The sequence below is a fragment of the Boleophthalmus pectinirostris genome, unplaced genomic scaffold, assembly GCF_026225935.1.
Source record: "Boleophthalmus pectinirostris isolate CB_2022bp ecotype Guang Dong unplaced genomic scaffold, ASM2622593v1 HiC_scaffold_4, whole genome shotgun sequence".
Taxonomy (NCBI): Eukaryota; Metazoa; Chordata; class Actinopteri; order Gobiiformes; family Gobiidae; genus Boleophthalmus; species Boleophthalmus pectinirostris.
This window is the reverse complement of record NW_026571353.1, coordinates 10,315,639-10,341,351: the sequence shown is the minus strand read 5'-3', so window position 1 is coordinate 10,341,351 and position 25,713 is coordinate 10,315,639. Positions and strand designations below refer to the sequence as shown.

Genomic DNA, 25,713 nt, shown 5'->3' with positions numbered 1-25,713 from the left:
AAATGTATTCAACTAAACTTTTGGCCAGTTGACAAATTGAATTTCACATAGCTCAGTTTTCATAATTTCCCCACTGACACACAACTCCAAGTGCACATGAGGGCACCAAATTCAAGATGATTCCAAACAGCACAAATACATATGCAGTCTTCATTTTACCACTGATCACATTTACTTCAGTGGGTTTTATCACAGGCGGTCGGTGAGCTCAGTGTCGGGAACTACACCGGAAGTCGTCATTGCATGTTTCCGAACGTTTTCCTGGTTTGTGACGTAAGCGTGCACAGAGTCTATTCATATGTTTTTAAAGATAATTCATTCACTCCATGCTCAATGATGCTAAGATATTGCTTTAGCCAGAGCTGCCCTGGGTTCGACTGACAAAAGTAAGGCAGAAGACAGAAGTATGCAAGGTTGGGGAAGTATTTCGTTTAAAGAGGGGGTATTACTTCTATAGGGTATTTGCTGCTAACACATAACATATTAAGGTCACCTTTTATTGTTTTGTTTCACTTTTCGTTTTTGATCGCTCTTGAGTTCCTGCTCCCCTTGCTCCCCCTTCAGAGCGCTATTGCCTTAGTATGAGTGTGCGCTCCACTAATGAAACTACTGCACAACGCATCGGATTTCTGAAGATGTTGTGTATTATTTTGTGTCATGCTTTTGTATACTTATGGAGAATTGTCATGGGGGAGCAAGGGTGAGGTAAACTGTGGGCTGAGCATTGGTAAGAATCGCAGCTAACCGTAAGGAGGGTTCAAATAGGGCTCGGGAGACATTGCTGAATTTCTGAAACATGCATGGGTGACATCTGAAACCTCTCCAGGCATGTTTTTGATGAGGGAACAATGTTATAACATATTAGAAAGCTCCAAAAAGTCGATTTCAGACAAAAAACACTATATGCACTAGGTCAGAGTGGGATTCAAAGCACCAGCCTTCTCATTAATGGAAGCAACTGCTGATCAATAACACAATCAGCTGCAGAAAGCAAAAATGTGCATACAAAAAAATATAAAGAGATAAAATTAACAACGTTTATTTAACTATAGACTTAAAATAAAAATGGAAATAATCAGTGCAATTGCAAGCTACCTTTTTAGACCCATTTTAATCCTGGTTTCCAACATATTCAACCTGATTAAGTAATTATTTAAACTTAATTTCGACTTAAATCTGATTTAAAAGCAGCTTGCTTCATGGACAATCATACCGTTCAGATTTAGACCCAAAGTCCTTATCTGGTTCATTAAAGATATTACATAAGACACCATAGCGCTGCAGGTGGTGTGAACAATTCAACACCAACTCCTGTTTGAAAGACATATTTATGGAACAAGGACTTCTCGGTTGTATATTTAGTCTCATTGGGGCGTATTTAGTCTGGGGACAGTTGGTGTGCCTGTCCTGGTTTGAACTGGAGCCACCTGAATACATGTATTTGTAAAGCTCGTCCCAAACAGTGCTCTATGCTTTCCTAACACGCAGAGCCCCAGCTGCAGTATGTTTTGGTAAAGGCTAAAGTGGGTTATGGTGTGAGATGTGGCGAGAAAACATCACATTGTTGCTAATATAAATAACATATAAGACATAGCTAAAGCATCAGATAGATAGATTATAAAGCGTACACCTGCAGGCAGTGTAAACTAAAACATGGTTGTGTAATAACTGGGAGAGGAAGCGCATGGTTTTGAGGTTAAGTTCATTCGCTCAAAGTTCATTTCAATTCGATAAAAAGCTGTTTGTATAACCGTCAAAGACACAATATCTGAATGATTGTCCCTGAATTGATTTTGAAACGATTAGCACTGATGTATGATCTGTATGAGGGAGTAACTAGAAGGCAGGCTTTTCATGAGAGTTTCAGTTTGCTTAAAGTTCTTATATTACACTAAATAGACTCTTTTGAGCTTTTGGCCATGTTATAATGTTGTTACCTCATCAAAAACATACCAGGAGTTGTGTTTTGTTTCATTCTCACATTTGATTAATCCTTTATAATTAGTCTGTTTACAGCTCCAAAGTTCAAAATGCTCTGTTCCAACTTGTGATGTAATTTTTAAATTTATTTATTTATTTATTTATTTGATTGGGACAGAGCATATTAATGAACAAACATAATACAACATGAATGTAAACACACCAGATTGTCACAGGGGGCCAAACAATAAAATATTGCACACCAGGGATGGGCATGATTAGTCGATTAATCGATAATTGATCATTAAGAATTTAATCGATTACGTTCATTTTAATCGACAAACCGACTGTAGGTTGCTGTGCGTAGCGTAGGGTGACCAAACGGGGTCCGTACATGTAGCTCTCTGCACTCAGAAGGAGCGAGACACAAACAGTGGGTCAGCCTGCAACGTGCCGAAGCGCAAATGCGTATTTAATGATGACTTGTACAAGAAATTCCGCGTTTTCCGTTGCGTTCGGGACAAGTGGGAGGTCATGTACACAGTGTACAAAGCAGCACATATGTTTCAGTGTCCAATGGGAAAAAGCTTTGCCAGGTGAGAGTCGCGCAATGTCAATGACGAGTCCCCACCTCCCACCCACCGTACGGCGTCCTGGTTTTGACAAACGCAAATATGGTCACACTAACCTGTATTCCACCGAGTCCTGTCACATCAGCGCACAAGAGCTGTTTTTTTTTTCTTCGCTTAGTTTATGCAAATTAGCCATGCGGTTTTAAGTTTCGATTCTGTGAGACTTGCACAAAGCTGCACTAAACATATTATAATCTCAAATGGGCTGATGTGGCTCTAGAGTGGTTACGGTTTATATGTCGTAAAGTTGAATTTATTTATACAGATTAGTAGTGCAGATAGTAATAATAATGATGATAAATTTTAATATAAAAAACTTTAATGATTAATCGATAGTTAATTCTCCCGACGATCAATTAAGAAAATTTAATCAAATGCCCATCCCTATTGCACACTCCACTCATTGCACAATTCGCATTATTGCACACTCAAAAATACTGCACAGTCCAGTCATTGCACAATTCCCATTATTTTGCAGTCAATTTGGCCACACTTTCAATACATGCAGATATGTGTCCATAGAAGATCAATTAAAAGCACAGTACAGGTATACATCAGGACATGTTCGGTTTGACAATAACCAATTTTTTATTTGAGCTTAAAAAAGACCTGTACGTAGGGCATTCTCTCAGTGTTAGTGGAAGACTGTTCCACAGATTCCCACCTTGGACAGGTACATTATAGCCAAATGTGGATGGTCTGTGGGGTATGACCAAGCCACCCCTGGTGACTGCTCACGTGGTCATTTCTGTCTTGAAGCAGTCGTTTTTGAGTTAACAGTTCCTTTTACCTTTAGTTTAGTAGAGATGGCCAATTCCAGAGCTGAAATGATCCAAATGATTCTAGTGAAGGTGCATGGAGTTTAAAAACAATGGGGAGCACATCATGTATTGCCACATGACATCATAAGGAGCAACAGAGTGTTTTCAGTTTGAGAGAAGAACTCACACTAAATATGCAGGAGTGTGAATGAAAAAAAACACAACTTTATACAACACACAATATTATAACATAGATCAGAAAATAGCGTAATATAGACCCTCTAAATCATTTGATATATTATACAAATAAACTAACTGAAGTCATGTGATCTCACCCCAGCCAATGACGTAGTACACCTTCATTCTTCTGTCCTCGCTGATGTTGACAGAGACCACTTTACTCCAGAGCAGCAGCCCCTCCACCAGCATCCACGAGAAAGAAGCCATGTAGAAGAGGTGGAGCAGGGCGGTAACCAGGAAGCATACCACCTGGACAGGACAGAAAATGGGTGTGATATCAAGAAAAACAATGCATATGATTATCCAAACAATATCCAAATCTCACGGTACGATATTATCACGATATGCATCTCACGGTATGATATTTAATGCGATATTTTGAAGAGGCTGATATAATTGTAGATGGAACTCATTTTTGCTTTTAAAATACCTTGACAAGATTTTGGTGTGAATTATTACTGTCATAATCTAAAGAATTCAAGTAAAAAACATATCTCTCCATGTTGTCAGCACTGAAATGAATCATGGGATATGTAGTTCCCTATGTTTTTAAGCTTTTGCTACTATAAAACCATGTATTTAAGCTAAGGAACCTGTGATTTGATATTGTGACAGCCCACGATATTATTGTAAGACTTTTGACGATACAATATCACGATATTTTGGTTATTGTTATGTCCCTATATACGATTTCACAGAGGTATGCATTGGGAGAAGGAGGACTAAAAGGATTAAACTGAGTCAAATATAATATAACAAAATGGAAAACTAGTGTAATCTTTGACTAAGCAACATCAATACAAAGAGGTGAGCTGGGAATGGAATGTAACAAAAAACATATGTTAAAACTGATTCTTGTTTTAGTTATATTAAAACTAAAATGTGATGTATTTTAGCAAATTAAAAGTTTTACTTTAAAGGTGCATTTTCTAGTATAGGGTCTGTCATATGACAACAAACAAACAACAAACATTGTTGCTGGATTAAAGAAGCAATCGAAATACGGAAACGTGCCCAAGGGACTATAAACCGCGATGGAGGAGCTTTTTTACTCTCACACACCTGGGATACTGTCCTGAGGAAGTCGGACTGCAGGTGGTGCTGTCTTCCTAAAGGTAGAGGCAGGATGGCAGCACCACCTGCAAAACCTATAAATTAGCTGAGTGGACACGTCACACCAAAATCACGTGACCACTCTGAGGAAGAGTGCTAGTGAGCAGGCCAGACTGTCAGGAATGAAAACAAACTCTTGGTCTGAAAAAAGATCCTAAAGACATACTTTTTAAATTATATAAAATAATCTAAATGCAGTAGTACTGTACAAATTATTACAGTCACTATGTACCATACAAAGCATGGCCATGAATAAGATGTAAAGACGGTAGCCTACAGCATCGCAAAACCAGCCCACAGCGCTGAACGAGAGATGACGTTTTCGTGGCCAAATGAAATAGCCAATTGGAGAAGAGCCATTCTAGGCAATCAGAGGTGGGGAAGGCGGTACCTTCCCCTACCATCCTACAACTCACAAATTCACTTCTAGGCAACCCAGTAACATCATGGAGAAGCACATGACACACCCACCATAAAAAAAAAAGAAAAAAAAAGTGACATAGTGTGCCTTTAACTCCTACCCCTCACCTCATTGGCTGAAGCCTTATCACTGCACATGAGCAGCAATTGTGCCACGGCCAGAGCCACGATCAGGTTTTTGTGGACGGTAGTTCGGTCGGACTTTGGGACTCTGCACAGATAAAAGCAGAAGAGCAACTCGTCATAAATAACACAGCAAGAACATGTGTAAATATAGTGAACACAAAGCTAGACATTAACATTACTGGCAGTCATGTTTAAGCTTGATATTTTACATATAGAAAAAAGACATTATGTGACTTCATGTGCGCGTTTGCTTGGATTTCTTGAATGTAAATGTATGCTACATGGATGGCTGCAACAGATAATTACTTTTAAATTATTTTGTGTCTATGTTTTCTTTTCCTCAAATACCAAAAACACCCTAAAGGCTTAATTTAGCACACTTCCAGAGCATTATGTATAAGCGCAATTAGCTTATTTTTTTAATTCTAAAATGTGTTGATTATTTTGGTTCAGTAATTTAATATGTTTTTGCTATGTTAATATCATGTTTGCTAATGTGTTAAGCCTAATTTGTTATTATTTACCTTATCACATTTTTTGTTTTTTTGGTTTAGTTCGTGGGGCACCTAGGAGGTAAAAGTGGGTGATGGACCTGTGGTTTTTGCCAGTCGGCAGGAGAGGCAGCAAGTGTACGCTTGATCGTGTATCCTTGTTGTTTACCTGCAAAACTTGAAACAAATCTTGGAAAATGCAGCTCTGGATCTGGACTTTGGGTTTGTTGTGTAAACCACATCCCCATGGTGCCCAAAGGCAATTATTTGAGTGATGTTTAGTTCTAAGTTTGCTCACCGCTTTTATTTGTTAGTTTTTGTTGGCAAATAGTCACTACACAATGGTTATTCCTGTTTTTTATTTTGACTAAAACAGGAATTTCAATGTCATGTGGTCAGCATGTTCAAACCAAATCTTACTTTTGCTGATAATACAGATTTATTCTTAATTACAAAAACATTGGACATTTATTCACTTATTTATGTTAAAATATGGTGTTTTCATTCTTAAAAGCAGAAAGCAGAATGAGCCTCACACAAAACACTCATTAGGTTTTAAAGCTGAAATCCAGTTATTTTAAACCTAAAAGACTCTAAACCCCTAAAGCCCAGCACATGGAGACAATCATGAATCTGTGGTAGTGCAGCTCAGTGAGTTAATTCTGGAGGTCCTGAGATTTCACATGAGGCATGGTCTTACATTATACTGAAAAAAACTGTATGTGTCTCCTATTAGTCTATTGATAAAGTAGTTACTTTTGTTTGTTCATCATGAATGGCAGGTCCTATATTATGCAGAATTGACTCTTGTGAGCTTTAAGCCATGTAATAATGTTACCTCATCACAAAATACTTGGAGTTCTGTTTTGTTTAATTCATACATATTTGAGTAATCCTGGATTAATAATGTATGTAGCTCCAAAGCTTAAAATGCTCTGTTCCACCTTGTGATGTCATGAAGAGGTAGTATTCAAGTTAACAACCACTTTTGCCTTTAGTTCAGTAAAGATTGACAACATTCAAACATGTGTGAAGTAAACAAAACACAGTTCCATGTTTGTGATGAAGAACATAGATAGAACATAGATCAGAAAACAGCATAATATGGACCCTTGTTACCAAATGATTAAATTTCAAATGTTAAGTTACTAAAGTGCACATTTCATTTTAAGCACAGACACTTTATTACTACTTTACTTTACTACTACTAAAGACTACTTTACAGACTTTGACAAAATATATGATAAAAGTTATGGAGAATATTAAATCTCCCTCTCCCACACAGCCTGTAAACAGTGCATGTGTGAGCTAGCCGAGTAGCCATGCTGTTCACATCTCCACAGTCTTTTTTGTACTTATTGATGCGAGCGTGGCCGGGCCTTCTAAAAGCTTTTCACCCCTGGCGCTTTGCGGAGTGCCCCCAGCAACGCTCCCAGACTCACCCCACAGCGATGAAGAGCACGAAGGTGAAGAGGAGGCCGCACAAAGACACTCCACAGCCGATGAACGTCAGCACCTCCAGGGCTCTCTGGTTCTCCGGGCTCCACTGGAAAATACACACACACAAAAAGAAAAACAGGACGTAAATAGAAATATGTGCAGGAAGGACCACAGAAAGCACAGCAAGGCTGAGAGGAGATAGATACATGAATGCAGAAAAAAGTACTAGGGAACCAGAAGCAGGTGATTATATTTTTGGATTATAAGGATACTAATCAATCAGTACTAAAACTATTATTGAAACAAGATGCTGATCTGAGCAGGATTCGATATTAAAAAGTCGCATTCACAGGACAGAAATGAACCTTTCCTGAATAGATTTAGATGATCTTGAGCTGTATCAGAACAAGTATAAGAGCACATAGACTAGTATATGTATACTAGTATACCATGGACCACTATTATTATAGTGATTATACAGATCTAGAACTGCTACTTATATATAAATGTACTATGAATTAATGTTGAAAACGTCATGCTATTATGAGTACTGAGTCTATTCCTTAGTACTGGAATTGAGTTAGAAATTTTTGTATTGTGACAACACTAATAGACCACAGTTTTGGGAATAACTTATTTTTTTACATATAAACAAAAAAGTGTGCAGTTGACAACGGTCCTATTAAATGAATAGATATAGCACTTGACAGTAAATAATGACTAGACATTAGGCCTGTATAATAGTAAAGTGGAAGATGCCATAGTGGTTTTATAACGTTTCACTATAACTGAATTGATGTTATTGTTATTATGCTATTAGTATGTGTGTATGTATGTATGTATGTATGTATGTATGTATGTATGTATGTATGTATGTATGTATGTATGTATGTATGTATTGTGCTGCCTGAACTGAATTTCCTTTGGGATAATGTTTTTGTTTAGTTTAGAAAACTTTATGTATCTCCAAAGGGCAATTCTGTTTGCCGTCACAGACTGCAGCATAAAAAAACACACACACAGGTCAGGTGCTCGTACAATTCTGGACATCAGAGCTGAGCTTTAGTGAAACATAACTGAGACATAAGCTGCAAATGTGGCACAAAGCGCAAAGGCCAGATACAGAACAGAACAACAACATCAGAGCAGTAAACAAAAGCCTATTTCACCTCTGTGTTTAGAAGCCGCATTGGCAGAGGGAATAAAGGAATTAGCAAATCTATTTGTTTTCCTGTTGGGGGCAAGGTAGCGCCTCCCAGAGGGCATCAACGAGAAGCTCTCTTTTAGAATGTCATCTGAGCAGCCAGTGATACATTTGACCTTCTGCAACACCTGCTGCTCCATAAAGAGTTGAGGTTGGGCATTTGCACACCTATTATCTTTGAGCATGTTTTTACAATGTTATTCAGGCTGTTATTGTCTTTAACTGACAAACCATAAAACCAACAGGTAAAAGAAAAGGTTAAAAGGCTCGCAATAAAAGAATGATAAAAAGTATTTCTAATCTTGATATAAAAAGATGGAGTGATAGAAACAAGGGTAGTTCCAATATCGATACTGGTGTTAGCAAAAGCTACGATACTGCACATTTTTCAAGCATCAAAGAAAACCCAAACCAGATTAAAGGCATTGAGGCTAATGCTAATGCTAATGCTAATGCTATCGCTATAGGCTTCTGTACTAATTTGGATAAATAAAAAGTATCGAAACAACCTCATTTCCATTAGAAGGATAGATAGATATATAGATAGTTTTATAACTGGTACCTGGACTTCATAAACTTGGAGGAGCAGAGCGAAGTTGGTGGTGTGGTTGCAGAAGCAGTCAGTGTAGCTGTAATGTTTGGAGACCACCTCACAGCCTTTGGTGTTCCACCAGCCTCCAGACTCAGGCCTAATGACAGACAAAGACCAGTACAAAGACAGCAAAAGATTCAAGGGAATTTATGGCTACCATAGCCACACTGCTATATAAAAACATATTAGTTTCTACTATGGACAATTCTTTTAGACTATTTCATAAATAAAGGTGATTTATATTGTGGCCCTCTATCACTCGTATGGACATTCAGATCACAACTATTCAAGGGTAGTATGCATTAGAAATTTGGCCAAGTAAAAGAAATACTTGAAAACAGGTCTGTGAGATGCATAGACTGATATAGAGCTTTCATTATGAGCAGGTTACAGAACAGTTCTATTGGGGTTTTCAGTTATTCTTGTGATACAGAGCAGAATTATGGTCAGCTGTGTGTGTGCATCCATCACATGCACATGTCTCCAGCTCACTACATGCACCATTGAGCTTTGTTTACTTTGTACTTTGCTTGATAAATATACAAAATAAAAATAAGGTGAACCAACCACAACTAAAAATTTATTTTTAAATAATGGTTTGAGGAGAAAAGAGTTTGGACTTTACTCTGGTTATAAGTGTGCTTATAATAGACTGGACATTTTTCTTATTTTTCATTATGTAATATCTTATATTGTGTAAGTTGTGCAATTGCAGAAACACAATCGCTGCCTGACATCTATGCTTTATAAATACAACTATTTCTTGCTGAAATGTAGTCCAGCATTTTCAGTCATAAATGTTACTTACGCAAGATCAAAATCCCAGAAGGCACAGACAGGATCATACACTGTGCCACTAGGACCCTTCAGAAAACACAAAGACAAACAAATACTTAAAATACTGATGAATACAACACAAAATAATAATGAAGATATATTTGTTGTTTTTGTACCTGGGTCCTGTGGTGTAGATGAAAGCGGACAGCAGTACTGACCGGCTGCTCGTCTCCCAACACTGTGGTGGATATGACCGATGACCCCAGCACTGTGCCCAGATACCTGCATGTACATCAGGTTTGTAAGGTTCATGTTTGTCTTTCATTTAGAATATTTTACATTCTTATGAGTAAATGTTGTTCATTCTCTAATCACTATATATGAAGTGTGCTGAACTGTAGTTAGGTCATTAGATACTGTGCTCAAAGACACAAGAAATAGCTTCAAATTATTCTGAGTGGGAAGTAATGCCTCACAATTTAAAGGCCCTATATATAACACAAAACTGACTGTGAGCTTTTAGCAGTGGTGGGACCAAGTCATCATTGTCCAAGTCTCAAGTAAGTTTCAAGTCTTTCACCTCAAATGCAAGTCAAGTCCCAAGTCAAATACAGGCAAGATCAAGTCGAGTCTCAAGTCACTGGCCTACGAGTCGAAGTCACGTCCAAGTCGTCTGCTTTGAGCTTCAAGTCATTTCGAGTCTTTTATACCACAGTACCAAATACAGCTTAGATTTTAGCAATTTATATAAATTGTACTTAAAAAGTCATGGTGTAATTATATAAGAGTATTTATAAGAGTTGTAGATTTTTTTTTCCTTTTTAAATGTCTTAGTGTGAATCATTATGTTCAGAACAGAAATAATTTAGATTTAAAAGTGCTTAATAACAGTTATTATTTTGTCATGTAGTTCTATGTAGTTCCCTCTGTTTTACTGCACTGTACTGTATATTACTCAATGTTACTGTAGTACATTTGAGGATACCATCTCACAGTACTTCAGTTACATCCAGAGTAAATAGAGCAGTGGGAGTGTCATGTTCCAGTTTGTTCCTGTAAAATTATAGCACCGCATTTATCAGCTGTAAAGAGAAAAGTATTTTCTAAAAACATACTTTTTTTTTTAGGAAAAGCATCAAGTCTTCTAAAGTCACAGGGCTCAAGTCTGAGTCAAGTTCTGAGTCACTGACCTTCAAGTCCAAGTCAGGTCCCAAGTCTTAATCTATTTTATCAAGTCTCAAGTCCTAAAAATAGTGACTCAAGTCTGACTCCATTCTAAGTTACGACTTGGAAGTCCCCACCTCTTGCTTTTAGTCTTTTTTATAACGCTGCTATCTCCTCAAAAACAGACCCGGAGTTGTGTTTTGTTTCATTCACACATGTTTAAACACACAAACCCTGTTCTTTTCTCAAACAGAAAACACTGTTCCACTCCATACACCTTCACTAGAATCACTGTCTCATTTCAGTCCTGGAATTGCCAATCTCTGCGGAACAAAAGTAAAAAAATAACTGTTTAACTTAATAACTACCACTTCATGACATCACAAGGTGGGATAGAGCATTTTGAGCTTTGGATATGTACACAGATTAATAATAAAGTGTTACTCAAACATGTGTGAATCAAACAAAACACAAGTCCAGGTCTGTTTTTGAGGATTATAACATTGTTAAAGCTCACAAGAGTCAACTTTATGTAATACAGGACCTTCAAATGAAACAAAAACATCAGGAGTACAACCATCACCCACCTCAACCTCTCCATCTCCTCCTCTTGATTGACATTTCTACCAGCATCTACACTCCATAGTCTTTTTGATACAATTTTAACCATCTTTATAATCTTGTCATCTAGAATTTCACACACGGCGGACTGCATTTGTTTACCGCTGACTGCCGTCGGTAACCGTGGGAACAATGGAGATGTTTTCCTCGGGAGGGAAGAGCGGACGCAGAGATCCATACCACGTATTGACCAGCGTGAGTGTTTGGAAACCTGAACATGAAAGTAAAGCATGAGTCTCTCCACATGACAGACCAATCACGCTCGCCATGGAAACACACGGGATGAGGTATTGTGTGAAAAAAATTGGCTGATCTTTACACAGAGGCCTTGGAACAGAGCTGAGGTGAGACAAAGAAGCACTCTTTGTAAAGTTTGTTATTCGCGTGTGATCAATCACTGAAGACGTCCTTTTTACATACTGAGCATATGTACTATTCAAAATGCTTAGACTTTTCTTAAACAAAAGACATTTGGTTTGTGTATTATGGATGTAACACTGAGTACATCTTTACACTTTAGAATACTGTATAGATAGTACACTATGCAACTTTTCCAGTGGGGGTCTGCTACTATGGAGAGGATAAAGGGCTGATTTATGTTATAATGTTGTTTTCTCATCAAAAACAGACCTGGAGTTTTGTTTTGTTTCATTCACATATATTTAACACAAAAAGCTTGCGTACTAGTGTCTTCTCTCAAACAGAAAACACACCATGATGTCATGTGGTAATACTGGAAGTGCTCCACTGTGATTTTAAATTCCATGCACCTTCACTAGAATCATTTGGATAATTTCAGTCCAAGAATTGTCAATATCTATGGAACAAAAGGTAAAAAGGTAGCAATTCACTTGAAAACTACGGCCACATTTTGAGCTTTGGAGCTGTAGACACACCAGGTTTAGTCAAACGTGGGAATGAAACAAAAGACAACACCATGTGCGTTTCTGATGAGGTAAAAACATTATAACATGGCTTAAAGCTCACAAGAGTCCATTTGTCTGTAATCTAGGACATGCATTCTGATATCACGGAGTTGGCCTGGTGCCTACTGCTAAATCAAATCTAACTCAAATATGCATGAATTATTGAAAATGCAATACTGAGGAAATATACATTATTATTAAGAGGGTCAAAAGCTCATAAAAATGTATTTTACATTAAATGGACACGACATAGTAGCTTCTGTTTTATGAATAATACTTGCACTAGCAGAAGTACTGAAATGGTTGAAAGTTTGTAGAAGTTTTAGTGTTAACAAAGTCTAGTTTTGTCAGTAAATAAATACTGAAAACATTGATAAAGCCCCAAATACATTCTAAGTTCTGTAATAGCATAGAGAAAAATCCTGCACATTGTCTTACTTGCAAATTGTGAGATTTATTAGGACAAACCATTTCAGCACTAGGCCTTCATCGGGCAAACCCTAGGTCTAATACCAAAACGTTTTTCCTAATAAATCTCACAATTTGCAAGTAAGACGGTGTGCAGGATTTTTTTCTATGCTATTACAGAACTTAGAATGTATATTATATGTTCTTGGGCTGCTCCCTCTCCTCCAACGCGCCCATCTCAAATAACTGATGTGCAAAGTTCTCATTCTTTTATAAGTTCTCTAATGGCAAAAGTGAAGTAGAACATAATGTAATTCCAAAGAAGAAATTGAGTTTAGTTTTAAAATATCACAAAATACATAAAAAGTGATTTACATAAAAACGATATAAAAGCCTGGTTAAAAACATTTACAACTGAAATTGACATTGTTTGATCATTTAGTGAGGGGAGGATGGAGTGTGAGATTGACAGGTGGATCGGTGCAGCGTCGGCAGTGATGCTTCACCATTGTGGTGAAGAGGGAGCTGAACCTCACCTATGGTCATGAGCACTGGGTAATGACCGAAAGGACGAGATCGCGGATACAAGCGGTTGGAATGAGTTTCCTCCGCAGAGTGGCTGGGCGTTCTCTTAGAGATAGGGTGAGGAGCTCAGTCACATGGGAGGAGCTCGGAGTAGAGCCGCTGCTCCTTCACGTCGAGAGGAGCCAGTTGAGGTGGCTCGGGCATCTGTTCCGGATGCCTCCTGGACGCCTCCATGGAGAGGTGTTCCGAGCACGTCCCACCGGGAGGAGGCCCCGGGGAAGACCCAGGACACACTGGAGGAACTATGTCTCTTGGCTGGACTGGGAACACCTTGGGATCCCCCCAGAGGAGCTGGAGGAAGTGTGTGTGGAGAGGGAAGTCTGGAAGTCCCTGCTCAGACTGCTGCCCCCGCAACCCGGCCCCAGATAAGCGGAAAATAATTGAATGGAACTTGTTTTATGTCAGTCAGTCACTAAAAATCTATTATGTCCATTTTACTTTTGCCTCCAGTCGCCTCCATTCTGGAATTTTCCACATCCTAACAACACAGAATTTTACATATATATCTACACACTGTCTTTGTTGCGTACATACCATTGTTGTGTAGATCTTGTATATTGTGTTGGGGCACAGAGATGCAGTCCAGAACAGCGTTTGGGTCTGAGTCCGGTCCACAGAAGTTTGGTCCGGTCCAGCCCTGATCCAGTATCTGCTGCTGCACCTCCAACTCTGCACAACCAGACCTCGTATTAGAACTCATCCTTGTGGAAATGAAACACAAGAGACAAACACTGAAGATTACTGCTAATAATGAGTGTTAAGTAATATTTCTGAAGCAGTAGGAATTATTTGGGACAGGCCCAAAATTAACTAAAGACATCTCAAAGCAGCACTGCAGAACATTCTGGAGGTGGAAATAAAAAGCTACGGAAACAAGCGGGCAAAAAATGCGTTAGGTTTACGGAGATGCAAGCCCGTTCATAGTGACTTTATCCAGTTTTTCAGCACAATAAAAACATCAAAACCAACCAACCAAACAAACAAACAAAAGTGAAAAGGTTACAGAGTGGGGCTTTAGGCAAATCAATAACATTTTCAGATCAAAAAGTACAGTTTTGCCATTTTTGTGTTTTGAATGTTGTTCCTCCTCACCAAGTTCAATAATGAGAAAAGCTTGTTCAACCTGCAGCGTAGACCTCTAGAAACATGTTCAGAAATGCACAGGATTCTTCTGTTCATTTCTCAGTTAATATTTCAGAAATGTTATTGACTTGTGAGTGAGTGACTTAGGTGAGGATTGTCAGTGTTTTGGTATTTGTATACCATAAAAGCAGGCTAAAAGATGTAAAAACGGTGTAGTCTTGAAGATTGGGTCTGACACAGAGATACATAATAGTTTTGACAGCTTTTGCCATGCTTTTAGTTGAATTTCTGTAATTTTTGGATGTCTTTACAATGTGCAGAATCCTACTTTTTCAACATAAAACGCAAAAGTAATCACAAAAATTGCTATTATTATTTTTTTGTCTGCAGCCCTAAAAGATTAGATCTAGACTTATTGATCCACAAGGGAAGTTACTTGGACACAGTAGCTCACACATCACAAAAAAATGTATAATACATTCTACATTACATAAATGTATATGTACAAGTCAAAATAAAATAGAAAATAAGAGGTCGCAGGGAAACAGTGCGAAGATGATATGACGGTTAAGAGAACATGGGGTTATCTGTTACATAAGGGTGAGTAGTTGTACAGTTGTAGGGAGTATTATCTGTTGCATAAAGGTGAGTTGTTGTACAGTTGTATGGAGTGTGGCATGACTGTAGTTCTGTATTGAATACCGGCTCGAGCGTCCCCCTGGCTTGAAGGTCCCAGCTCGATTGTCCCGTTCTCTAGCCGGCCTTTAGTCGGCCGTGTCACGCACTGTGAGGTATTGAGTCAGAAAATCAGCATTCTATATCATAATAAAATGGAATGTGAATGTAGCGAGACCAAATGTCGGGCTTTGTTTATGTCATTGTACCAATTTTTCTGAAGTGACACACGTTTTTTCAGTATATAATATCAATATAATTCTCATTTGCTCGCAGAAGTTTACTAGGAATTTGTATTTTAAATAATTTTGTCCTGTTAGCCTGATTCTTCAGCCGGTTTTACTTCGTTTCACTTCGTACAAACCGTCTGACCTCGCAGCCTTAGATTTCGTTCGCTCGACGGTAGGCGGGTACTTTTTATTATTTAATCAATCGTTGCTATTTGGTCGTGATGTATGTAATGCGCTGCTAACGGGGCTAACTGGTATATTAAGCTTTTCCCAAATCCCGTAGGAAGAAGGGCAATCACGTCTTTCCCCTCGATAAAATTCACCAAACATTCTCTTTGTTCCGGCTTTAAGTCCTCAATCTCAGGAATCGTTGACAACACAGAATATGTGACTCTTCGCTGATTTGCTGGTGCCTGAACTTGCACTTCCACATTTTTTGCAAACCGTCTATTGTATTTTGATTCCTGATCTAGTCGCTGGAGTGAAATTAAATTGAGTGGAGGCACTAGGTGGTGCCAGCCTGGCTAATGTCCTGTAGCACCTGTAACTGTTGATTTGGGAAGAAATATGAATTATTTCCTTACCTGCTGCCATGAACATAATCAACTCATGTCAGGTGTCACGTCATGCAACAGGGGATAAAAGCAGGGTGCTCATTCTTCCCAAATCAGAATACTTGCTTATGCTCAACATGAACAAATGTATTGAGATAAACTGTGACTTGCATGTGTAATTAATCCAATATATAGGTATATATAATGAACAAAATGATGTTTTGTTTTTTTTTTATTCAGATTTTTATTGACAGTCCATTAGAGATGACAGTTTCAAATGACAAATGTACATTCCCCCCCACTTTCGTCCTTCTTTCTTTTTTTTTTCCTTATTCCGTTGAGAATAGAAAGTAAAAAAATAAAATAAAAAAAATAAAAACAATGTTGGGCTGTTAATAAAGTCTTTCCATGGTTTCCAACTTTCCTCATACCTGTCATATTCGTATCTTTAGGTGTGAGTGTCAGTCTTTCTATTTGTAACAATGTTAATCCAGTCCGCCAGATTCGGTAGTCACTCATCCATTTTTTTTTTGGTTATTGCTTTCTTGCTTGCTTTCTTTGTTCCTTTAATGTCATCTGTCCGTTTGCCCAAAAACATAGTTTAAAAATTTTAAGGGATCTTTACTCTAAATCTTTCCTCAATGTTTTGTTTAATTTTCTCCCAATATAGATTCAATTTGGGGCAGCTCCAAAAAACATGATAATGCCCAGCCTTTTTATTCTTTGTGCTGGTGTTTTAAAGAAGCATACCATGCATTTCCACAGGTATTCTCGCCAGTAGGGAAAGGAAGTGGTCCTCCATATGTTTTTTCAAAAATTATGTTGTTTTTTTTATTTATATGTATATAGATTAACTAACATAGTTTCATAAAGGGAACAATTCAGGGGGACTTTCTAGCTGATTTCCACTGTATTTCTCACTGTTTGAGTGGAGATCTAGGGGAGCCTGTTGGAGATTTACGAACTAGAAAACACTGTGTAGCCTAATGACAACATAACATAGACTACTAGATTGACAGAAAAATGAAGTATAAAAGTGTCTTACAGCGCTGTCATAACTCTGAGTCAGTCCACAGTGTGAAAGACCAAATTCACGCTATTCTAATCTGTATGTTTTTGTGATGGAGAATTTGAAAACGCCTGCCGCACTGGAACGATTAGCTTGATTCTGACAGAAAAGCTCCGATCTTTTGTGCATTCAGCATTGGGCGATGAAAATAGCGAATATGTCCAAATGTGCATTCATAGTCAAAGATGAATTCAATCCATTTTGTATTCATGAAACAGAGGCGCCCGGGTCAACCTCCATCTCTCTCTCTTTCACTCTCTGGTTTCTCTCTCTCTCCCTACATCTCTCGCTCCCTCACTTTTCACCCTGTGTTTCAAAACAACAGCCGCGCAGTGAATTGCAATCAACTTTGATTAAAGCCGAGCTGGAATGCGGTTTCCATGGTAACTCCTATTTGTCGTATTTCTCGCGGATTGTAAGAAGTCTTTTATCTTAGGAATCTGATTTGAGAATGTTTTCACTGCATCTTTTTCAAGACAAAGTGGCAGTGAACATGTGAAGGACGGACATTTTGTTCAAATATGTTTTCCTAGTAACTACATACCGACGCAAGCAAATAAGTACAAAGATTTAAAGGCCGATGTTAAAACAGGTCAGACAGATGTAGAGATGGGTGAGAAATATAAAAGGTTGAACTGGATTTGAATCATGATATGGCTCAGTGACAATCTGCCAATAGTGGACCGTAACGAAGTAAAAGTAGTAAAGTATTGTACTAAAATATACATTTCCGGCATCTGTACTTTACTTAAAGGTGCACTATGTAACTTTTTGGTTGGAGGTCTGTCACCTGCTTGTTTCTATGCCACTACTCTGCCTGGAATGTTCCTCAGTATGACATTAAACATCTCTGCCTTACGTTTACTCAATTACAGGTGATTTTATATATTCCAAAACGCCTAGAAAAACAGGCATTTTGACTGTAAGCAGGGTTGCCTCTCCACAGATCTGACCTGTAACTTGGTCTGGTTTGGTCTCCATGAAAACAGAAAGGTATAACAGCATACCGTGAAACATTCCAGACAAGGAAATGAAAAAAAGCATGGGGAAAAAAAGCATTTGACAGTTACACAATGCACCTTTTAAAACTGACACTTTTTACTTTTACTTCACTACATTTGAGAGCAGGTATTTGTACTTTCTAATCCACATTTTTTTAACTGGACTGAAATTATTTTTTCTGAAAGTTTTAGACCTGCTGAAAAGGCTGAGGGTTTATTTTTAACACGTTTGTAGTTTGAGCAAACAAGAAAACGATCGATTCAATTGTTTCTTCCAGTTCAATTCAATTCAGCACAAATCTGTATCAAAAACACAACATTTGAAGTTTTACTAGATCTCAAAATGTGCACAGATTAGTTTTACTTTTTACTCTTTAAGTACATTTTTAAGTGGGTACTTTTACTTAAAGGTACATTGTGTAACTTCTGGGGGAGGGTCCTTCAAAGCTGATACTCCATGAAGATTTTATTGCTTTGGCTGGAATGTTTTACAGTAAGGCATTAAAGCTTTATCTCCATGGAGACCAAACCAGACCAAGTTACAGGTCAGATCTGTGGAAAGGCAACCCTAGGTATTTTTGAGCTATAAAGAACTATAAAACTAGCCAGGCCGGCGCCACCTAGTGCCTCAACTCAGTTTAATTTCTCTTCAGCAACTAGGTCAGGAATCGGAATACACTAGACGGTTTTCAAGAACTCCGGAAGTTGTAGACCGCGCACTGACCAATCAACGAAGAGCTGTGAAGCCATGACGTCAAACTCAAGTGCCTGTCTGGGTCCATTTTAGTGGTACAGCACAACAGTAAATGAAGCGGCCGAGATGGATGTAGACGAAGACAGACATTCTGTGTTGGCAACAATTTCTGAGATCGAGGATTTAAAGCTGGAACAAAGAGAATGTTTGGTGAATTTTATCAAGGGGAAAGATGTTATTGTCCTTCTTCCTACGGGATTTGGTGCATTACGTACGCCACGACCAAATAGCAGCGATTGGTTAAATAAAAAAATACCCGCCTACTGTCGAGCGAATGAATCCTAATACTGCGAGGTCAGACTGATGAATCGGGCTACTTTAAAACCACCTTTACCTGAATAAATGTAAAGTAGAGCTGTTTAATGTCATACTGTGGAACATTACAGGCAGCGCAATGACATATCCATAGCAATGACATATCCAAGCAAGCGACAAACCCCAAACTAAAAAATTACATAGTGCACCTTGAAGGCACAACAACTATATGTGCTCGGTCATTGTGGGACTCAAACTCCTGACCTACTGGCTGGAGGGCGAGCTCTTTCACCGCCTCAGTCACTTTCCTCCCTTAGCGGTGCAATAGTTGTTTTTTGTATCCGTCGTGAAGTGTTACCTAAAGTCAAAAGGTCCAAGCAGAAGAATCACAGGTCTTTAGGAAGACATTTTATTACATTTTGAAACTCTCCTAACAGCATTTAGAATCTTATGTATGCGACCTCTTTACTATGATATTCATACACCCCACCAAAATATTTCCATCCAAGTAGCTTTTTACAGTATTACTATGGAAACACAAAATATGAATAGATGGATGTACAATGTAGCTCTTAAAAAGTTCAGTTATATGTTTACAACGATTAGACACGTCTTTTAAAGGTCCCATATTACGCAAAATTAACTCAGTTTTCAGCCTAAATATGCAGGATTTGTGTATGAAACAAATGAAACAAAACACAACTCCGGGAATGTTTTTGATGAGAAAACAAAATTATAAAACAAATCTGAATATAACGTAATATGGGCCCTTTAAAATCAAATACCTGGGCACTTGAAAAACCAAAGAGAAAATGCGATTTAAGCTCTCCTGCGTCATTCAGAGAGTAAGAATAGCAGTGTTGTGATAGGATGACTTATGCATGATTCAATCACTATACAGATTGTGAAGGACGACTTTTCTCTCCTGTCTAAACCTTGATTCAGTCTTCACAGTTATTCGTCATCGCTGTGTTAAATTCTCCAGCACATTCGATTCAAGTCATAGTCTATGCACCAGAAGCGGGTGGCCAAATACTGTGATCAACTAAGAGTACTGCTACTTCAAAATAATAAAAGTGGAAGTAGAAAATAAAGGTCAGAGAAGGTCCGAGAAGTCTGATAATTGTACTGTTTGTTCGATATAAGTACTAAATCTTTAAAAAAGTAATGAAAGTGAATGTGTTTGAAAAAAAAATAGCCACCTGTGATGCTTTATGTGTTTTGTTTAATTGATATTGTTCATATTATTCTTATAGCCTATCTTTATATCTGGAAAAGTGAATGTGGATTGAATAAATAAACTGAATAAAACAAGTAAAACAAGTGCAATCAGAGGTAGCAACCTGGTCCCCCATGAGGCATCAGTGGGGGCAGTTCGTCACCACGGAAGCAGCTTATGAGGAGCCCAGCCCATATGACATGATCGTTCTATCCACAATGCAATGTGTGTATCTGTACAAGTGCCCATGAACATTTGTGTGATATTGGTCACACATGAGAATGTCTGTGTTTACTAGCGTGTAACAAATATGTCTTTTTTCATGAGTTCTGTATATGTTAGTTGTGTGACTGTAGATCAGTGTGTTGTGTATCACCAAAAAAAGTTCCAATTTGAATTTTAATGGCATACACTGAAAGACAAACGAACTGTTATAATTAGTGATTATCTCAAAAACTATTAATACTATACAAATGCATAGAATTATAAATAGGTAATAATTTTTATGAGATTTTGAGACCACTCCCGCTGCTCTAGCTCGATCCTTCGCGGCGTTATGACCAAAAACGCATATTTGACCTTGGTTACCTTGACCTTCACGTGATCTTGACCAGTTTCAACCTGTAACATCCAGTGTACCCCGGTTATGTGTGTGCCAACTTGTGTGATGACTGGGTGAATATTTTAGCCTGCAGATGGTTCAGAAATTGCAGAGATTGTCGATCCTTTATAATGGCGTGACCTTTCAATTAACCCGTGTGACCTCAAATGACCTCGGATCGTCACCAAACTTTTTTTTTTTGTTTGGCGGCATCGAGCACGAGGGCTTGAGCACACAGGGTGAATACAAAGCCTGGTCAATCTTTCGGGGACCAGGTAAAAAAAACAACAACACTCAAACAATAAAATGCGGGACTCACTGATATTAGGGCTTTGGATGGTCACATGTGGATTCTCAGCCATCAGGTGAGAGCTCAGACTGGTCACCAAACGGTCGATGCTCTTCACCACATCCATGGGGCCGTTCACCACCTGAAACACACACAGGAGAAGGCTCTGCTAAGTACGGTCGTTAAAGTGGATGCCCTTCCTAACACAACCACTATTATCCAGTCTGAAAGTAGAATGAGCGTCACATGAGTCGCTCGTTTGGGTTGCTGGTTTCAAAGCTGAAATCAAGTTGAAAGGACTATCTCTGATCTGAATCCTCACTACCCAAACCCCAGCAACTGCAGCCAATCCTTAAATCTCAGTGAGTGAATTCTGGAGGTTTTGAGCTTTCACATGAGGTAAAATACTGATACTTATATGTGTACTATATGTGAACTAGCGCAGGCTGCAGACAGTTCCTTTAATTGCTGGCCTTCCATGACTTTACAGCACCTTACCTGTGTAGAATGAAATGAGTGAAATGTTAACCCTTTACCTCACCTTACGGTTTGGGATTATAGTTTTTTAACATTCAAAATCCTGTCAGTGCATTTGTTGTCATCTCTTTTAAACAAAAAAAAGGCGCACAAGTTCAGAAATAATCATAATAGCAATAATAGCAATAATAATTTCATTGAATTTACGAATTTCCATGACTTCTCCAGGATTTCCATAACCGTGGGAACCATGTGGCATGTAAGTCAATAATATTTACTACAGATGGAGGACAGTCTAGTCATTAAAAGAAATATTCAGGTTCAGCTTTTGAGAATTTATCTTTTAGACATTTCATAACAAAGTAATCGAAAAGGAAAACTACAAATTTGATGGTTTTCAGATTCTAGAATGTGTTGTTATTATGTCATACTTCAGATAGGAGGCAAGAAACAGATTTCTCTATTGTTCAAATTGCTGCCATGAAATTTCCAAAAGGCTTATTCACATATCTTTAATGTAATCTTTTCTATCACTGACTAGATTAACCATTAACAAAAACAGTTTTTAACAGTTTATTTTAGGTGTTCCACATCTGTATTAAATACTATTGGCCTATAGAGTGTTGTGACGTCATCTGAAACCCAGCAACTGATTGGACTTTGCCATGAAATATAAAATCTGAAAATATTGTGAAGGACCTTAACTCAATTCTGCATAATATTAATTGTATTTCTTTATAAAAAGCAGTAAATAGTATAGTTTAGACAAGTTGGTAAGACTGGTAATGTGTATTATATGTTGTGTATGTTACAACTAAGCAATGAAAAAGTGAGGTTGCCTTACAAAAAATGTCATTTGAAAAACACCTCTAACATAAAAACAATGCAACTTCAGCTACAACTATAAAATATGATTATTTTGTAATTCCAAATTAGATTAGATGTGGCCAAGACCATGCTATACTGCAAAAATCTGCACCCAGAAAAATATTAATTTTAGCTTCTCCCATCTGTATCACATATTATTGCTCTATATAGAATGTAGTGATGTCATCTGGAAAATAGCTGTGTTTCAGATGGCATTTTACACTTCCACTGCCCAGGACTAATGCATTTAAAAGAACAGTTATGTAGAGAGCGATAGTGCATTGATACTGCAACATGCTTCCCAAATCCTTAACTATTCACAAGCATGAACCACGTTTGAAGAAAATATTAAAGAGATATATTGGAAATTGTACATAATTTTATTTAGTCACTAGTTATTCATTGTAATTTATTCAATATATTATAGTTAATGTTTATGATGTAGTATATAGCCACATATATTAACAGCCACATCAAATCATCATCTGCAGCCTTTTACCATCTAAAAAAAACATAGCAAACATCAAAGGTTTACTGTCTAAAGCAGACTTGGAGAAACTTATCCATGCGTTTGTCTCCAGTAGGTTAGACTACTGTAATGGTCTGCTCACTGGTCTCTCCAAACGAGCTGTGAGACGCTGCAGAACATCCAGAACGCTGCAGCTCGGGTCCTGACTCAAACTAGGAAATATGAGCACATAGATTCTGTGCTCAGGTCTCTGCACTGGCCCCTGTGGCTCAGAGACTTTAAAGCAGCTCTGCTTGTGTACAAGTCTGTCCATGGCCCAGCACCAAAGTCCGTCTCTGACATGTTAGTGCCATATGAACCACTTCGCACTCTGAGGGCCTCAGGGACCGGCTCCTGCTAGTGCACAGAGTCGGGACTAAACAAGGGGAGTCAGCGTTTCAGATTCACGCAGCTAAAACCTGGAACAGTCTTCCTGAAAATGTGAGACAGGCCTCTTCTTTGACGCTGCTTAAATCCAGGCTCAAAACGGTTCTGTTTAGCTGTGCATACGACTGAAAGGTTTTCATTCCACACTCTTCTCTCTATTTTATGTAATTAATGTCTCTCTCCCTTTTTTAAAATGTTAATCTTTAATTTTATGATGATTATTTATGTTTTTATTGCAATTTAATGTTTTTCTTATTCTGTAAAGCACTTTGAATTACTTTGTGTACGAACTGTGCTATACAAATAAACTTGCCTTGCATTGCCTATAGTAATGTGTGAAGAATCCCTCAGTCGTCCAGGCTGGTAGAACCTAACTTTTGTCCAGAATTTTCTCCTTGCCATTGCCTATAGTAGTATATGGAACAGGACTGTATGAACTTATATGTGAACTTTTTTTTTTTTATTATGGAACATTTTGTTGAAAATTATGCCAACTTGGACCCTAGGTAGAATAGTCTTTACCCCAGAAGACTAATGGAGATCCAATAAATAAATAAATGAATAAATAAATACATTCAGGCCAATAATATTTAATACAGGTGGGGGGTAGCTAAAATGAATATTGTTAAAATGCACATTTGTGTTGCAGCGAGTTCTCAGGTCTAGTCATTACTGGAAATGATCCGGTTGAATATTAGTGAATTTACCTTTTGGATATTTCACGGCAAATCAATAGTCATGTGGGCGTCTGACATCATCGCCTTCTAGAATCTGTAAAAGCGCCACTAGATAAGCTCATGCTGTGGACGCTGGACCATTGTAACATTTGAAACCCCCTCCCATTCAGAGCACAGGCGTGGAGCAGGCAGAGGAGGAGAGAGGGAGAGAGAGACGGGCTTCCCAAGTGCCACGCTTACATTCAGCCTTAGTGTCCTTGGGAGCGAAGCGACGGAGAGGGGGAAGGCACGCTCATACACAACATTTGTAATGCAATGAAGCGCTCTATACAGATCTATATATGCGCAAACAGTGGAGAGGCAAAGTGACAAAAATATAAAAACAGTAGTGATAGTTGCTACAGTTTTGTTCTTTCTGAAGTATGGAATTACTGAATTGCTATGTTTAAAATGGTGTTACGTGGGTTTGATAGAGATGGAGGAAAGGAATAATTACATTTTAAAAGGTCCTATATTGCACAAAATGGACTCTGTGAGCTTCAAGTCATGTTATAATGCAGTTAGCTCCTCATAAATATACCTGGAGTTGTGTTTTGTTTCATTCATTCATTCATGTTTCATTCTTTACTACAGTATTAGCATGTCCACATCTCCTTCTTTACTGAATTTTAGTAAAGGAGGACAATTCCAGGTCTGAAATGATCCAAGTGAGTGTAGGTTTGCATAGGGACGGTGGAGACATGTCACAACCAGTATTTGGGGAAGACAAAATAGTCCCTACCAATATTTGCCATTTTATTTTAATAAACATATACATTTATTGTGATATTTTCCCAAACTCAATAGTATTAATTTAACATGTTTTAATTGGGGTGTAACAATATCCAAGTCTCACGATATGATGTCATCACAGTATGAACCTCATGGTACGATATTTATTGCGATATCATAGGAAAGCTCACAATTGGGGAGGCTCACGTTTAGGGATGTAACAATATCCAAATCTCTTGGTACGATATTTTCACGATATACATCTCACGGTACGATATTTATTGCGATATTCTGTGGAGGTTAACAAAGCTTTTTCCTCTTAAAATGCCTTGACAAGACTTAATTGAACTAAAAGTGCTTAGAACTGTTATTTTTTCTTGTAGTCTAAACTGAAAAGGAGCAAAGGATCATGGTCTATGTAGTTCCCTCTGTCTCTTTTTAGCTATTGCTGCACCATAATTCTTAAGTAAAGAGACTTCGATTCGATATACTGTGATGGTCCACAATATTATTGTCAGAACTTTGACGATACGATATCACGATATTTCAGTTACTGTTACATCCCTACCTTTTAGTTCACATTTTGTATATTAGACGTTCGGAGATGTATTCAGTGATATGACGACAGGGTTACTCCTGCCACTATTTCATTGGCTGTAACAGAGTGATGTCATTAGTGGAGCCAGGAGCCTAAACTGGGGAAGCAGCAGGACAGGGCCGCACCTGAAGATGGCGGCTCGAGCAGGCATGAGTGAAGATGCTGCACCAAACTTTGAAAAACTTTTCAAAAAGAACTTACTTGGCTTCATCTTCAATTAAACTTTTGTCATAATGAGTCGCTGCAGAAAAAGAGCAACTAGCATCACAAATGCTATC

At 38.1% G+C, this 25,713-nt stretch overlaps 1 protein-coding gene across 1 annotated transcript in view; it reads right to left on the bottom strand.

The window, feature by feature from the left end:
- adgrd2 (adhesion G protein-coupled receptor D2) overlaps nt 1-25,713 on the bottom strand; it is a 160,715-nt gene that overhangs the window by 25,123 nt on the left and 109,879 nt on the right. The window contains exons 10-18 of the mRNA XM_055161493.1: nt 21,181-21,292; nt 13,955-14,089; nt 11,604-11,712; nt 9,893-9,998; nt 9,748-9,803; nt 8,910-9,036; nt 7,146-7,249; nt 5,195-5,297; nt 3,649-3,802 (exon numbers count right to left, since the gene is read on the bottom strand). Of these exons, the coding sequence (XP_055017468.1) occupies nt 3,649-3,802; nt 5,195-5,297; nt 7,146-7,249; nt 8,910-9,036; nt 9,748-9,803; nt 9,893-9,998; nt 11,604-11,712; nt 13,955-14,089; nt 21,181-21,292 (1,006 nt within the window). The remainder of the gene's footprint in view (nt 1-3,648; nt 3,803-5,194; nt 5,298-7,145; nt 7,250-8,909; nt 9,037-9,747; nt 9,804-9,892; nt 9,999-11,603; nt 11,713-13,954; nt 14,090-21,180; nt 21,293-25,713) is intronic.